The sequence below is a fragment of the Adiantum capillus-veneris genome, chromosome 6 (assembly GCF_014529385.1).
Source record: "Adiantum capillus-veneris isolate H3 chromosome 6, ASM1452938v2, whole genome shotgun sequence".
Classification (NCBI taxonomy): Eukaryota; Viridiplantae; Streptophyta; class Polypodiopsida; order Polypodiales; family Pteridaceae; genus Adiantum; species Adiantum capillus-veneris.
In genome coordinates this window covers 107,982,900-107,997,696 of record NC_140936.1, presented here as the reverse complement: position 1 = coordinate 107,997,696, position 14,797 = coordinate 107,982,900, and the positions used below count along the sequence as shown (strand labels likewise).

The 14,797-nt window shown below is 47.3% G+C and overlaps 1 protein-coding gene across 4 annotated transcripts in view; it reads right to left on the bottom strand.

The window, feature by feature from the left end:
* The window catches only part of LOC147456047 (kinesin-like protein KIN-4C), a 158,467-nt gene that overhangs the window by 128,903 nt on the left and 14,767 nt on the right, over positions 1 to 14,797 (bottom strand). For 3 of the 4 annotated variants that reach the window (XM_086514625.1, XM_086514624.1, XM_086514626.1), the window contains exon 2: positions 3,942 to 4,107. In XM_086514625.1, coding sequence (XP_086370751.1) covers positions 3,942 to 4,107 — 166 coding nt within the window. Of the gene's footprint in view, positions 1 to 3,626; positions 3,847 to 3,941; positions 4,108 to 14,797 lie in introns of those variants that run through there. The other variant, XM_086514627.1, reaches the window with a different exon arrangement.

The window sequence follows — 14,797 nt, the reverse complement described above, 5'->3', positions numbered from 1 at the left end:
TAGAGGGTCGGGGGGAGTGGCTATTTTATTTAGACATACTCTACAGAGTCACATTCAGATCATGAGCAGGGATGAGGAGGCCAGATATCTATGGGTACGTCTGGAGATATCACATCAGAGATGGATTTATATAGCCATTTACTATTTTCCTCCACGTGGATCTAGATACACGGGTCAGGAGGGTGCGAGACAAGTCAGAGATAGTGACTCCCCATACGCGTCTCTATCGGAGGATATCCTACATTACTCCACACTCGGAGAAGTCTTCCTCATGGGGGACTTCAACGGCCTCACCCAGACCAGACAGTGTGAGATATATGACATGGAGCAGCCCGATATTATGAGGACTCTTGACCCGGAGGAGATGGGGATCGGCAGATCTTTAGACGACACAGGCTAGGATACCACAGGATATGGTAGATACCTTCTAGAGTTGGGCAGCAGACACCATCTCGTTATTTATAACGGGATGCATCGATGGCCAGATTCTACCGGACTAACTTGATTTGTACTTGACTTGTTTGAGTGCAGAAACTGAAAGACGAAATGACTACAGCATTTTGGTCTCATAAATCTCTATAGACATGATTGCAATAAGGATTAGTTAATCGAACATCTATGAGTCCCGACTGGATCTAGATGCGATTACTAAATACGTTGCCGATTGATCATGGTCTGAGATTTGGAATGAAACGAAAGCATACAACGAAACGCTCCCCACAAATCCGGTCTGCGTCCTGACATCCCGTATGCATCGTTCCGAGATTCAGACAAGACCAAAACAGCATTTCTCATTACTCCACCCGAGAGTAAATCGCCAAGCATTGAAACCAATATTATAAAACCAGAGTCAAACAGTTCAAATCGGCATCAAGACAGGTTTAAAGCAAATACCATCCATTTCAAACAAATTCCAAACAGGATCACCAAACAAGTTCTCAAACAGATTCTGAAAACTGCTAATTTAAACTGAAAAAGCATTCTCGATATCAATCAAGCTCGAAGTCGAACTCGAAAGTCGACTTGCTTTCCATTCTAAAACCTGCACCAAAATTACGGTTAGATTTCTTCGATAAGGTTATAGCTGACCGCAACATGGTCCATAAGCTCTTGAACAATCGACACAAGCTTCGACAGACAATGTTCCTGTGGCAATGATGGTAGCCCCAAGATATACCAATTACATTGAGCCTCCAAGGTTATCGGTTCGGGAAGAGATAGTTGATGAGAGATGTCGAGAAATTTCAAGTCGTAATCTACAAGGGTTTCCGTGGCAAGCCTTTCAAGATACCCAACTCTACCAAAAGCTGTAATCCAAAGGAAGATGTCTCAAGGCGTGTAACTTCGGGTAAAAATTTTCTTGAAAGCTTGCCTAGTCTTTGGAGTGTGCGGCTTAGTAGCTATAGACATCCACCACTACATGGCACTGCCTCTGAGAAAAAATAGCGGCTTGAAAAATCCTTAATCCTTCTCTTGCAAGTGATCTTTATGGCTTATGCCCTGTAAGACAGAGCGATAAGATGGAAGCGCGCCCGATGCGCAATGAAGTAAGGGTGGGAGTGGCTAATAAGTCCGGGGTCGGGGTACGAAGATTCTTTAATAAAATTTCATGCAAATCTTGGAAGCGCCATCTTGCTCTGGGTGCTCTTTGGTAGGACCAGTATGCTTTCAAAAAAGCACACGCCTGAAGCTCTGATACCACTATCTTAGGGACGGGCACCACGTGCCAACAGAAAAGAACAACCTCAACAACTTTAAGCACTTCACATAACAACTAAACTGAAAGAGATAGAGAGTGCACGACACACGAGACGGGGAGTGGCCGAGTTCCACCCCGAGAGTGTCAGGTGCAATGGAAGTGTTTAAGGATTTAGCTCGAAACTAGTACTCCACACAAACACAGGGTTACTTTACTTCACTTGAAAGAACTGAACTGAACTAAACTGAATGAAAGAGAGAGAGACACACACACACACACACACACAGAGAGAGAGAGAGAGAAAAGAGAGACGACACGGAATGTCGGGTCCCAACCACCCTGAAGGGCCCCCTTGCTCTCTTGCCAGAGCAAATACTTGCCTTATTACTTGCACAATGCTAATACAATGATGCTAGGTGTTCAGATGATGAGATGCTAATGGGTACTTGATGCTACTGATGTTGGGTATTGATGAGGTGCTAAGGGGTACTACGTAGATGCTTGATATTGCGTCAGCGACGATAACGACGATGACGACGACGACGAGGCTAAGGATTGGATACTGCGGGTACTTGGTATTGTTGGTGCTTGGTACTGCGACGACGACGATGATAAAGAGGCTACGTCTTCATCGAGGCTATGACTGAATGCTATCGCCAAGGACGACGACGGGCTGAAAAATGAAAACAAGGAGATGAAGATGGCTGAAATCTGAAAACACTAATCTGATCTGAAATCTGAAAACGCTGATCTGATCTGAATCTGAAAACACTAATCTGATTCTGAATCTAAAAACGCTGAACTGGATCTGAAGCTGAATCAAAAAACACGGGTTTGATGAAATGCTGGCGATGCTGGGCTGAAAACGTCAGATGGCTAGTGGGGAAAAACGCGAAAAACGTTGGCTTTTGTAAGGCAAAAACGTTGGTCCTGCTAGTGCTTCTTAAGAGGCTCTCTACTGCTCCTCTGCCTTCTATTGGTGCCCAAAGGGCTTCTTTTATAGGTCCTTTAGCCATTTTCATACCTACTTTTAATAAATGTCATGTCAAAATCAATTATTAATAAATGAATTAAGTGATTGTTCATATGCCTATATGCTTAAGTGACTTAACTGTGCAAGTGAGGGCATGCAACTAGGCCTGGGCAAGCACGTCCTGCTAGAGGCTCACAAAGTGCCAGGCTAGGTCCTAAGCTAAGACTGACGCTAGACTGTAGCAAAAGCATGCCCCGTAGCGCAAGTGGAGTGCGCACGTGACATCCCCCTCTGTTAAAGGTGAGGCACAACTGCTGTATCTTGGGATTCTTTCTGTGCTTCTGATGTTGACTCCTTCTGATGCATGTGGATGCATAAACCGATGAAAACTCCTCCAAACTAGTGTTGGAGTGACCAGGGCCCTTCTTCACCATGGTTCAGGGGGTGTCTATCTTGATTTAGCCATCATTGTACATATCTTACTTTTGGAGAGTCTCCCCACATCTTGACGTAGCCCTCTCTAGTAGGGGCAGCTAGTGGCCCATTGGGCAGTTTTCTTAACTAATGGATCTTCTTCTAGGAAAAAAAAAAGGACCCTTTGATAAGACAGTGTTCACTTCCAAGTCTTTAGTCAGATACTTTCCTGCCAACAAAGAGGCTTGTGCAAATGCCATAAATGGTTTCCAGGTTCTGCAATCCAGGCCGAGGGAATGAGCAAGCGATACGCATTGTCACAGTCAATGCATGAAGACCAAAGGAGAAGCTGCCTGGATGTTCAAAACACTACTCATCCAAGCACTCCACAATCTCAAGCAGAGGAATTGGCTGAAAAGGTATAAGAAGCTCTATAAAGCTCCGCATATTGACCCGAGATGCACATTCAAAAGCCATGTGTGAATCGCTGCATGAGAAGAACGAATCATTCACTATAACGACCATCAACATGACATATACCTATTTTGAAGGGATGTTATCCTTTAGGCCAATGCCAGCGGCTACAAAAAGGTCCTACTCCAATGAATGCTCGGAGGGTGCAGTGAAAAATAGTCCACCATAAAAGCGCGTGCATATCCACATACCCCACTAAGAGAATTCAGACTCCATAGGTACACAATTTTGACGTGTTTCTTGAAATATGGGAGCAGACCATGTTCTTGGGCTTTTCCCACAAAACCTCGTAAAAATGTGTATTAGGGCATTAAATTGTTAGATCTTGTTCTCCTTGGTGTACACATAGCACCTAAATTTTTAATTTATGACCAAACATACCAGAAACTCAGCCCGGTTTTCCTCCTCTATGCTTTTGTAAAGTTGACGAATGACGCGAGGAAGAATTCCGAGCTCATGCTCCTGCAGGAAGTTACTGTTTGCACTTCCCATCGTGTGAGTTTTTCCAGAACCCGTTTGTCCATAAGCAAGCACTGTTGCATTATATCTAAGTAAGCATTCCACAAAAAGATGGTCAGTATTTTCTATAAATAGTCTTAGATTCTTTACAGAACAAACACAGTAAGTTTCTGTCACACGAGATGTTGCAGCGGAAAACCACATCAGGTATTTTACAGTAAACTACAAGCAGGACGTAGGAAACTAACTAATAAGTTGAGCCAGTACTTCAAAAATAAGATTTCCTATAAAATGAAAGATAATTAAGTCTGTACACAATCAACAAAAACAACCTTGATGACTTATATACGGACAACAAACCTTCACATCTGCTGCTGCTGCTTCCTCTCTCCCTACTTTTTTTCCCTCTCCCTTTCCCTCCTCCCTAGTTAAGCTAAATGTGGAGCCAAGTTAGGTAAGTCAAAAAACTGGCAACCAATGGTCAGCCTGCTGATTCTGATTGGATTTGCTTTCATGAAAGTAAATCTGTAACAATGAAAGGCCACAAATTGGCAACTATGGATTCAGACTCCTGATATTCCACAGAAAACAAAATCATTGCAATCCGGTGAAGGGGACAGTATCCCATCCACCTTAAAAATAAGACAATACAAATTTGTGCAAGCAAGTCGCTCAAAATCTGTACTAGTTATTGGCCAAACCTGCCAGGATCCCATCAATTGAAATCGTCAATAGGGCCCTATCAGAGAAGATCATGGCTCTCAAGGTGGCATGTGCCTCTCTCAAAATAAAAGTGGAGGCAAGAGATGAAGAAGTTGACAAAGTAAAGGAAGAGTTGGAGGACATCCGCTCCCTGACCAAGCTTGAAGAGGAGAAATTCAGCCATCCATGGTGAATATCTTTGAGGTGCAAGTGCTCACCTTCCAAGTAGGAGGAGAAGAGGGCACGGGAGACCTTTTCAGGGGTAGAGATGCTCACTCGCACCAAGAACCAAGTACAGGAAGCCAATGGATCCAAGTGGCCGAAAAAGGCAAACATAAAACCCCCACTCCCACAGTGTGTCATAGGGTCTTCCAAATGTCCTGAACGTTCTAGCACGTCATGGACTGGAGGAGGGCAAAGCTCTCTACATCGCCATATGTTATATCCCTCCTAGCACATCTCATTATGCTTTGCCTATGGGGTAGTTACCATACATAATACAACATAAGGATATTTGAGAGTTCTCGAGGAATGGAGATGTTATCCTACTCGCGGATTTCAATGATAGCACAGAGTATCATCGGGGATCCTTCTATGACACTTCCAAGGAGATGTTGAGAGAGCTAGACTCCAGTGAGATGGGGCTCTCTAGGACCTCAGAGGATGCTAACGAGTTTACAGAGTATGGAGATTCCTATTTGAGATGGGCACAATAGGATTAGGAGTTTTGAATGGCCTTGATAGATACTCCGCTTCAAGCAACTTCACTTGCTTCCCTCATAGCCATTCTATAGAGGGTTCGGAAGCCTATAACTTCTCTCACAGACATGGCTATGGAGGGGGAAAGAACAGTAGAGAAGAGAGAGTGAGAGGATAAAATACACGATTGTAGACAAAGAAAAAAAAAGGAGTTACCATTTAGATTTTAGGCTTTTTATAAGCATTAAAACATGTTCACACAATGGTGTGTCTGCCCAAGTTGGGTTGACCCCAACAATCGCCCCCTTCAGCCAAACTTGGCACAATCATCATCCTTGTACGCCCCCTTACACTCTCATGACACCACGAGTTTTTGGCTCACAACCTGGTGCTACTACCGAGCTACCATCATGCGGGGTTTTTGGTTTACTCCCAAACCTCGGTTTAGGTTTACCCGTTACCATCATGAGAGTGGGACACAAAGAAGGTCTTACCTCCAGCCAGTCACATCACTTGCTGGGGCAGTGTCTAATCCCAACACATTTAAAAAAAGACTCGTTGATTGGAGTGTCATTGAAGATATACAAAGATATTTGGAGGGTTCGTTGGTTGCATGCCATTTGCCACACATTTCATGTGCTTGACCGTGGTTAGATGATCTTTATAAATGAGATCGTGTGAACCACCTCTTAAATAAAACGCCATTTCTAACAGAAAAAGAGAAAATCATTATGCACTAGCAAATGACCACTGCTTCAACTGCAACACCGTCGTCACAGATGACGTCAAACAAATGCACTTGGCGTCAAACAAGCACACTTGGCTGAGTCGGCTCCGTACTGTGCTGCCAATAGCCTTGTGGGCCGCCGGCCTTGCTGGCATGCTTTCGGCCTGTTGTGTGATGCCTTTCTATACTGCTTGCAGCGTGAAGACGAGACTAGCAATCCTTCCATTCATGCTCACCGTCAAGCACACCACCAGATATGTCAATGACAAAGCATGACGATGGAACAGACATTAGGGCGAGTCCCTGTTGTTGCATGCCTGCTTGTGCTGCTGATAAAGATGCACCCACGGTAGAGAGCAGTTACCATTACCAGACCCGCTAGAGCCCTCTCCTCCAACTTCTACTTTCTTCACACTCGAGATGGTGAGGCGAGCCTTCACAGGTTCCACACAGGGACGGCACAGGAACATGATGGGACAATGGTAGAGTATTTCATCCATGTTAGAGATCATATTGATGGTTATTTTTAGAGCCTCTTCTTTGTAGGTTTGTAGTAGTATTTATTTCTAGTATTTAGCTTACATTAGCTCAAAAAGAAGAAGCTAAAAATAACCAAAGAAGTGAGGATCGTTGAAAACGCTCGCTGCTGCTCGGTGCCCCCCCCCCCCACCGGCGCTGTGTTGTTGTGCGCACTGTCCTCAGTCTGCTCCCGCTCGCCTCCCTGCAGCCCGCTACCCCTGCCTATGCGCTACCCCTCCCGCTAGCCATCGCAATCCGCCAGCACCCGCCCCAAACCCCCCCCCCCCCCCCCCCTTCCTTTTTCGCCCCCATCCCGCCTCCCCATACCCTGCCCCTTGTTTGCTTAGTGCAGTGTTGCCGCCTCTCAACCACGCCTTGTCGTCCTCTTTGCCTACGCTCTTCCTCAATTCGTCGTCATAGCAACAGACACAGATGGAGGATTCTGCTCCGCCAAAGAGGGACTCGATGGAAGCCCCCGAGCCCGAGCCCGAGCCCGCGGAACCCACCATCCAACTTGCTCCGTCGCCGACAGAGCAAGCGAGCTTAGAAGCAGAGGTGGCGCGCCTTCAGGCCACCTCTATTATCTGCAAGATTATCGGCACCAGACCTAGCAGAGGGAAGGTGCGAGATCTCCTTTAGACCCGCCTTTTAGCAAAGGTGGGCAAGATCATCGACGTTCCACTCCTCGGGCACAGCTACTATCAGACAGAGTTTGAGTCTCCCGAGATGGCGTCCAAGGTCATTGCGATGAGCCCCTCGCCATCCGAGCAGCTAGAGCTCACTTTCGGCAATGACGCCATGGATTTGATCCGCCTACCGATGTTCTCGCTGAGGAGGCAGACCTTCCCATCTTAGTCTGCTTCCCAGGCCTGAGGAGAGAGTATCTCCCGCTCCTTTCCAGGATTGGCTCAGAGATTGGGACTGTCCTGCAGACACCTCACACGGCAACTTCTGTAGCTGCCAAGCCAGATGGCATACCTACAATACGCTTTCTGGTTTGACACCCACCCCCTCCCAAAGGTCGTTCTACTACCCCGGGTAAGTGGTGGTTGGTTGTACTCGGGCCTCCCGAACCAGTGCTTTATTTGTTGACAAATGGGCCATCTAGCAAAGGCCTGTCCACGAAGGAGGCCCAGACCTTCACCACAGACCCAGATCCAAACCCAACCTCCTAATGCTAGCCAGACACAGCAGACAGAGACTCAGGGAGCTCAGGCAAGATCCTCCTCCGGGACTGGTGCCCAGGTAGAGGAGGGATGGCAGCAGGTCCATGGTCGTCGCCACCAGGGACCACCCAACACTAGTTCGGCCACCCTGCTGATCGTCCTATACCAGGCCAACCGTTTTGACTCCTTACAGCAGGACAAGGCCACAGTTCCACCCTCCACCTCAGCTTCACCATCAACTGCCCCTTCTCCCCTCGAGCCACCCACCGTCCCCCCCCCCCCCCCCCCCCCCGCCTCCTCCCATCCCCCCCGTTGCTGCCCTCTCCCCTCCCATTTCACCCACTAGACCCCCTACGTGATCATCCTCTCCTAATCCTGCCCTCATCCAGCTCAAGGGGTAGGACCTTCATCATGCTATGTATATATACATGAGGACTCCTCGACAAAGGAGGTAGCCCGACACACGGTATGCTCTTCTTATTCTTGGTCTTTATAGTCACACCTATCTCGGGGTCGCTCGGATGCACATTACTCCCCATCCAATTGGGCCTCGAAGATAGCGAGGATGGCGGCTGTTGCAACATCGGTTTTCTCTCACTGACTGCATGAGGATTGTCTCATGGAATGTGCAGGGATTAGGAGGGCCCCATTTTGAGCGCGAGAGGGGTCGGTTGCGTCAGGAGATTCAGTCATGTCTAGTGGATGGTGAGATTGATATTCTTATGCTTTAGGAGCAGCATCTCTGTGAGAGTCACATTAGACGATGCAATTAGATTTTGCATGGTCGCTATGAGACATTTTGGTCAGCTGCATTTGGACCTGGTGGTATCCAAGGAGGGGTATGTATGACTATTGCAGACTCGTTGCAGGATGCCATTGTGGGCAAAGCTATTATTGTGCCAGGCAGGGCCCATGGGATTACTATGCAAATTCAGGGTTGCCTCATGGGCTTCGTGAACATATATGCGCCCAATGTGGCAAGCGCACGAGCAGAGTTTTGGTCTCATATTGTAGAGTCTTTGCCACATGCAGAGCAGTGATGTGTTGGGGGAGACTTCAACATGTTGGAGGACCCCTCTGACAGGATTGGAGGTAGCCATGATAGTGTGCACGAGGCTGAGTTGGGAGCTTGGGAGCGTCAATGTATGACCTTGAGCGTTTCTGATGTTTGGCAACATTCAGTCTTTGTGAAGCCCAGACAGCTTATCTTTCTCTCGCTATGACCGCAGAGTGTTAGTGATCCTCACTGTGACAGACAGACAGAGGAGGGGGGGTACCATGCTCCACATTCCTGAGAGGATCTTGCTAGATCCAGAGCTTAGAGAGCGAGTGGTGGCACTTTGGATAGAGTGCTTGGACACGGAGGACACCCCTGCTAGTATAGTGGCCTCTAGACTAGGTGAGCTTAGTCGCTTCTTCCTCCAAACGTCTGCAACTCGCTTGGCTGCATCTAGGAGGAGGAGAAGCGTCTCCAACGGGGCATTGTTTCCTTGCAGAGGTTGCAGGAGAATCATCTAGACAGTCCTTGGTTGGAGGAGCAACTACAGTAGACTCGATAGAAGCTAGCTAGAATTGAGGAGAGGCGTCATGAGTTTGCCTTCCATCGGCAGACATCTCAGTGGCCCTAGGTGGGCGGCAGAGTTACTGGGGAGTTCTTTGAGACGGTGGGACCCTGTCATGCGCACACCAATGTCAGTCAGTTGAGGAGAACCGATAGGTTGCTCTAGGGCCAGAGGATATGCGTGCAATTGCTACTGACTTTTATCATCATTTGTTGTCAGCTGAGACTCAGTTAGAGCGTCAGGATGCATGCAGAGAGCAGGTTTGGGCACAGATGCCTTGCCTTGTTACTGAGGAGATGCGTTAGAGTCTAGAGCTTCCTCTCCAGCTAGAGGAGCTTCATGAGGCCCTTAGAGCACTTCCCCAAGGTAGTTGTCCAGGGGAGGATGGTTTGACTCCCAGCTTCTTCTTGGAGTACTTGGACTTGCTTGGTTCAGATCTTTGCAATGCTTTTCAGTACATCTTGCACATTGGTGACAGGAGATTATATTTACCTAGATAATATGCATGATGAATGGTGACTAATATCTTTAATTATCCCTTAATCTCGCACAAAAACCTATTTATTGATTTTTAACCTACTTTTATTTTCTTACCTAAATTACTCTTATAAAGGTAAATGCCATAAATCAAAGGTAACTAAGTAATGGAATTGTTTTTCCCACTAATCTTATTTTCCAAAAGAGGAATTATAATGCTCTCATGAAAGACCTCCAACTTTTCTTTTTTTTTGCATGAATTATGTGTGTGAAAGTTTTAGTGGCGTACTAAAGTTAATATCTTATTCTCTCTAGAAGGAGTTGAGTTTTGAAGGGTTATTTTATCATAACCAAAAGAGTTCTCTTTGAAAGAGGATTTCCCTTCCAAGTAGGGTCATCCTCCCTCCACTTTTGTCAATTGGAAAACCCCAAATCCTTAAACCACTCCTAGCTACGGAAATAATCCTCTCAACGGTAGCGAGGTATGTCTAAATCCCATCTCAAAGAAGAACGTTTTAACCATTCATACTTCATTGCATGCGCATTTCTCACTACACTAACATGTTCACTCTTAGGAATGTCGCATTCATTGAAGGGTTCTATTCTTGCATAATCAATTAAAGAAGAGGAAGTTTTGTATTTACCTTAACATTACAAGTTGGTACATTCTAAAGTTTTGTGTTTACAACTCATGGTTCACACTAAAGCAAAGATCATTGTAAAGAGCATATGCATTGTTCATTTCAAGTTCGTCTACTTTCAAATTTGTTTTGCAATTATGAAGAAGGGGGGGAGTAAAGAGATAGTTTCACCGAAGTGACAACCATGTTGCTTTAACATAAAACTCGCCTCGCTTCCATGAAGATGCCTCATGGATAGAAAATGATGCAAGAAAAACAAATGGAGGTCGTCCAAGACGGAGTTAACTTGACACTTACGTCGAGACAAAACCTTAAACTCCCATTAAGATCTTGTTTGAGTAGACATTTAATGGAAATAGGAACCAAGGGATTATCACTCAAGGAACTCGCTCTAAATTTCAGCTAGGATTAAGATTTACCGAGAACATTTGACGTGGATAGCCCTAGCATAACATAGAAGTTTTAAGTGTGAAACTTGTCTTACATGTTTGGAAAAAGGCCGGTGCAGGTGTTTACCTATGGGATGCAACGGGGGATGGTCCTTTCTAGCTAGGACTGATAACCGTTGGTCTATATTTTGAGCTCAAGTTCATTCAAGGCCCTAGAATTGGGATCGGATTGAAGTGTGTCTAGGCCGGGTGGTGAAACCCACGGAAGCGTCTAAAAATCGGCCTTGTCCGGGTAGACCAGATGCCAACAGGAAAAGGAGAAAGGGAAAAGGGATTCCAAGAAGGGATCAGATAAGGGAGAAGAATGTGATGTAATTAAAGAGCCTTCTAATTTTTTGGTAAAAATGGACCTTGGAAAGGCTAAGAACCTAAATGAGCTATCCCCCAATTGTCCTCGTTAGTCGGACCTGTAGCGCGGATAATGTGTCGTGCTCTCTACAGTGTGGGTGCCCCTCAGTGCAATGTGCGTGACAATCTCACTCAACAGATGGAAACTCACTCAAACAGAATGAAACACAAAAACCATGGATACCAACAGAACAACAGAGACACAACAGTGGACTAGAACATGTGGACTCGACTATCTCAAAGAACCATGTACAAACTCTGGCGTGGCAGCACACTCAACTCCAGCCCAGGACTCACAGGTACAAATGGGGGTGTCGAGGCTCAGATGTGCAGGGATGGTGAAACAGTGCTCTGTGCAAGACTCGCTGCTCTCGACGACGATGCTGGACCAAAGGTGAAGCCGATGATGATAATGACCCAACGGCTCATAAATGTCAGCCACCTAAGCCAATCTCCAAAGTGAGTGGTGATGGTGACCTGGCCACGATGTCCACTAGACCACCGTCCGTATCCTGCCACGTGTCATTGCCCAGCCCAGCCCACAAAGTCCATCCAGAGTCCGACTAGTGTGAACCAGGCCAGACCAACTGTACTAATTGAGTGTCCTGTGATAAGCAGGGATGGTGAAACAGTGCTTTGTGCAAGACTCGCTGCTCTCGACGACGATGCTGGACCAAAGGTAAAGCCGATGATGATAATGACCCAACGGCTCATAAATGTCAGCCACCTAAGCCAATCTCCAAAGTGAGTGGTGATGGTGACCTGGCCACGATGTCCACTAGACCACCGTCCGTATCCTGCCACGTGTCACTGCCCAGCCCAGCCCACAGAGTCCGTCCAGAGTCCGACTAGTGTGAACCAGGCCAGACCAACCGTACTAATTGAGTGTCCTGTGAAAGTGACACTGTAGCCTGCTACAAGTTGCCCGCCACAAGACCGCTCACCGTCTCGGTGAGAGGAAATATTGAAAAACTAGGATATACTGAAAAAATGTGAAATAAAACCAATCGGTACTGCATGTACATCTTTCTTGAAGCAGGTGCTTGGCCCACCCATGCAAGAAATGATTGCAGCTGGCAAGAGAATTCAACTCTGGAGGAGGAGGTTTCTTTGCTCGATCACAACACAAGATGGCGGATTCTTATGCAGAGATGATGACAAAGAATTTAAAGAAGTTCCAAGTAGAGTGTAAAGAGCTGCAGCAAACTCTTGGCACTTCTCAAGCTGAAAACCAATGAAGTGTAGTCGCTCTAAAGGAGGCATATGAGAGGCTCTTGAAGGAGTTGCAGAGGCCAGTCGTAGTTGTTGAGGAAGAGCATGAAGGGTTCACGAAGCAGACTGAAACGCAGACTCCTTGACGAGAATTTTTGGGTTGCAAAGGGAGCTTGAGGCTACTGAAGATGATCCCGTTTCTTGTTTCTGATACCTACTCTGTGGGTTCTGAAGATGGAAGAATCAAGTTCAGCGCCTCAGGAGATTCAATTAAATGTAAAACTTCTGGCTGATCCATCTCCAGTAACATGCCGGTAACTTTTCTTGCGTGATCCTGTTCTAAATGGTCTACAATTGGATACAGCTTCTCGCCCAACATCAATCTCTGTTGTTGAGGAGGAGCTGATGCTAAGGCTGATGCCAAAGCTGCAATCGGCATAAAGCTTGTATCAGATGTGCTCGAAGGCATTCCAGCCATTTCATAGCTATTGGCTCCTTGAAGAGATACTTCCTAGCCATTCCTAGACGTCTGAGAGTAGCGTAGTGGCCGGTTCCGCCACGAGAAATCATCTGTTGAGGCAGAAGCGGTTGCTGCTGAGGCTGGGTTTATTAGATAGGGCAGGGGTGGGCAGGGGCGAGGGGGAAGGGGCGAGGGGCTAGGGACTAGGGACTAGGGACTAGGGACTAGAGGCTAGGGGCTAGGGGCTAGAGGCTAGGGACTAGGGGCGAGGGGCTAGGGACTAGGGACTAGAGGCTAGGGGCTAGGGACTAGGGACTAGGGACCAGGGACTAGGGGCCATAAGCAAGAGACTAGGGGCTAGGGGCGAGGGGCGAGGGGGAAAGGGGCGCGAGGGCGAGGGGGAAGGGGAGGGTTAGGGCGAGGGGCGAGGGGATGGGAAAGGGGGAAGGTTAGGGAGAGGGCGAGGGTAGGGGCGAGGGGGAGAGGGAGAGGGGGAGGGTAGGGCGAGGGGAGGGGGAGGGATTAGCTCGAGGGTGAGGGTAGGGGCGAGGGCGAGGGGGAGAGGGGGAGGGTAGGGCGAGGGGAGGGGGAAGGATTAGCTCGAGGTTGAGGGGGAGATGGGAAGGGTAGGGTGATGGGTAGGGTGCAAATAAAGAGCACGCAGCTATCATGAGCAAGAGAGATATCATGATCTTGGAATTCATCTTGCAGGCAGGGTTCGGTGAAGGGAGTTTGCTAGACACAGAGGAGAGCTTTGTTCTGGTCTGAGAAGCAGACACCAAAGGGGTTGATGTTTGAAGGGGGGTGAACTGCTGTAGAAGAGATTTCTTACTGCTTTTATGCTTCTTCATAGGCTCAGGTGGCACATTAGATTGAGTTGCTGTGGAATCATTTGAAGAGGGTGTTCCTTCAGGCAAAGAGTGAATAGAGACTCCATAACAAGGCATAGATTTAGTAGCCTCCAACCACTCCAGCAGATCTTCGTCTGACCCTTCAGGTGTAGTAGGCTGTTCTTGTTCAGGGTTGGTTTCCATTGACAAAGAAACTTGCTGCACCGCTGGATCCATACCTCCTTCCAAAAGGATGGGTTGCATCAAGGAGCTAGAAGTTTGTATCCACATTGCGTCGTTTCCCCAATCATGAAGTGCTTTAGTGTGTCGCAGCCATGGTCTTCCGATGAGCAAAGGAAATCCGCCCTCAACCTGGGGAAGACGAACCACCACAAAATCCAAGTTAAAAGTAAAGATTTGTACCTGCAGAGGCACATTGTCCACGATGCCCACTGGGTATACTGTTCGTTGATCGGCCAATGTAACTGTGAAGGGGGCAGGGCGAGTAGGTTGTAGACCTAGAGCTAACATAGTAAACTAGAGCATCAGGTTGATTCCAGATCCACCATCAACGATGACGCCGGATAGCTGGTGCCCAAGAATAGATACAGTGAGACGAGGACTTTTATTATCTGTGAGGGGAGCAGTTGGATAGGAAATCAAATAAGACTCTGAGGGCTGTACAAGGAGGTGCCCGCCACTAGGCCCAGCCCCCGGGTACAGAGACTGAATGACTGACAGGGTGTCACTTCTAAGTGTTGCGTCGAGCCTTAGCATGTCGTATAGTGACACCTGCTGAAAAGTATTTTTCAAGATGGCTTTTGTTGTGGGCTTGTCGCCTTCGAACTGGGCTCCCTTTGGGACCTTAATCTGTTCCAAGTCAGCCACTGCTTCCAAGAAGGCTCCATCAATGTCAGATAACAGGGAAGATGGTTTGCTCTGAACAATTTTGAAGGACTCGTCCTTTGGGTCAAATAGACCAGATT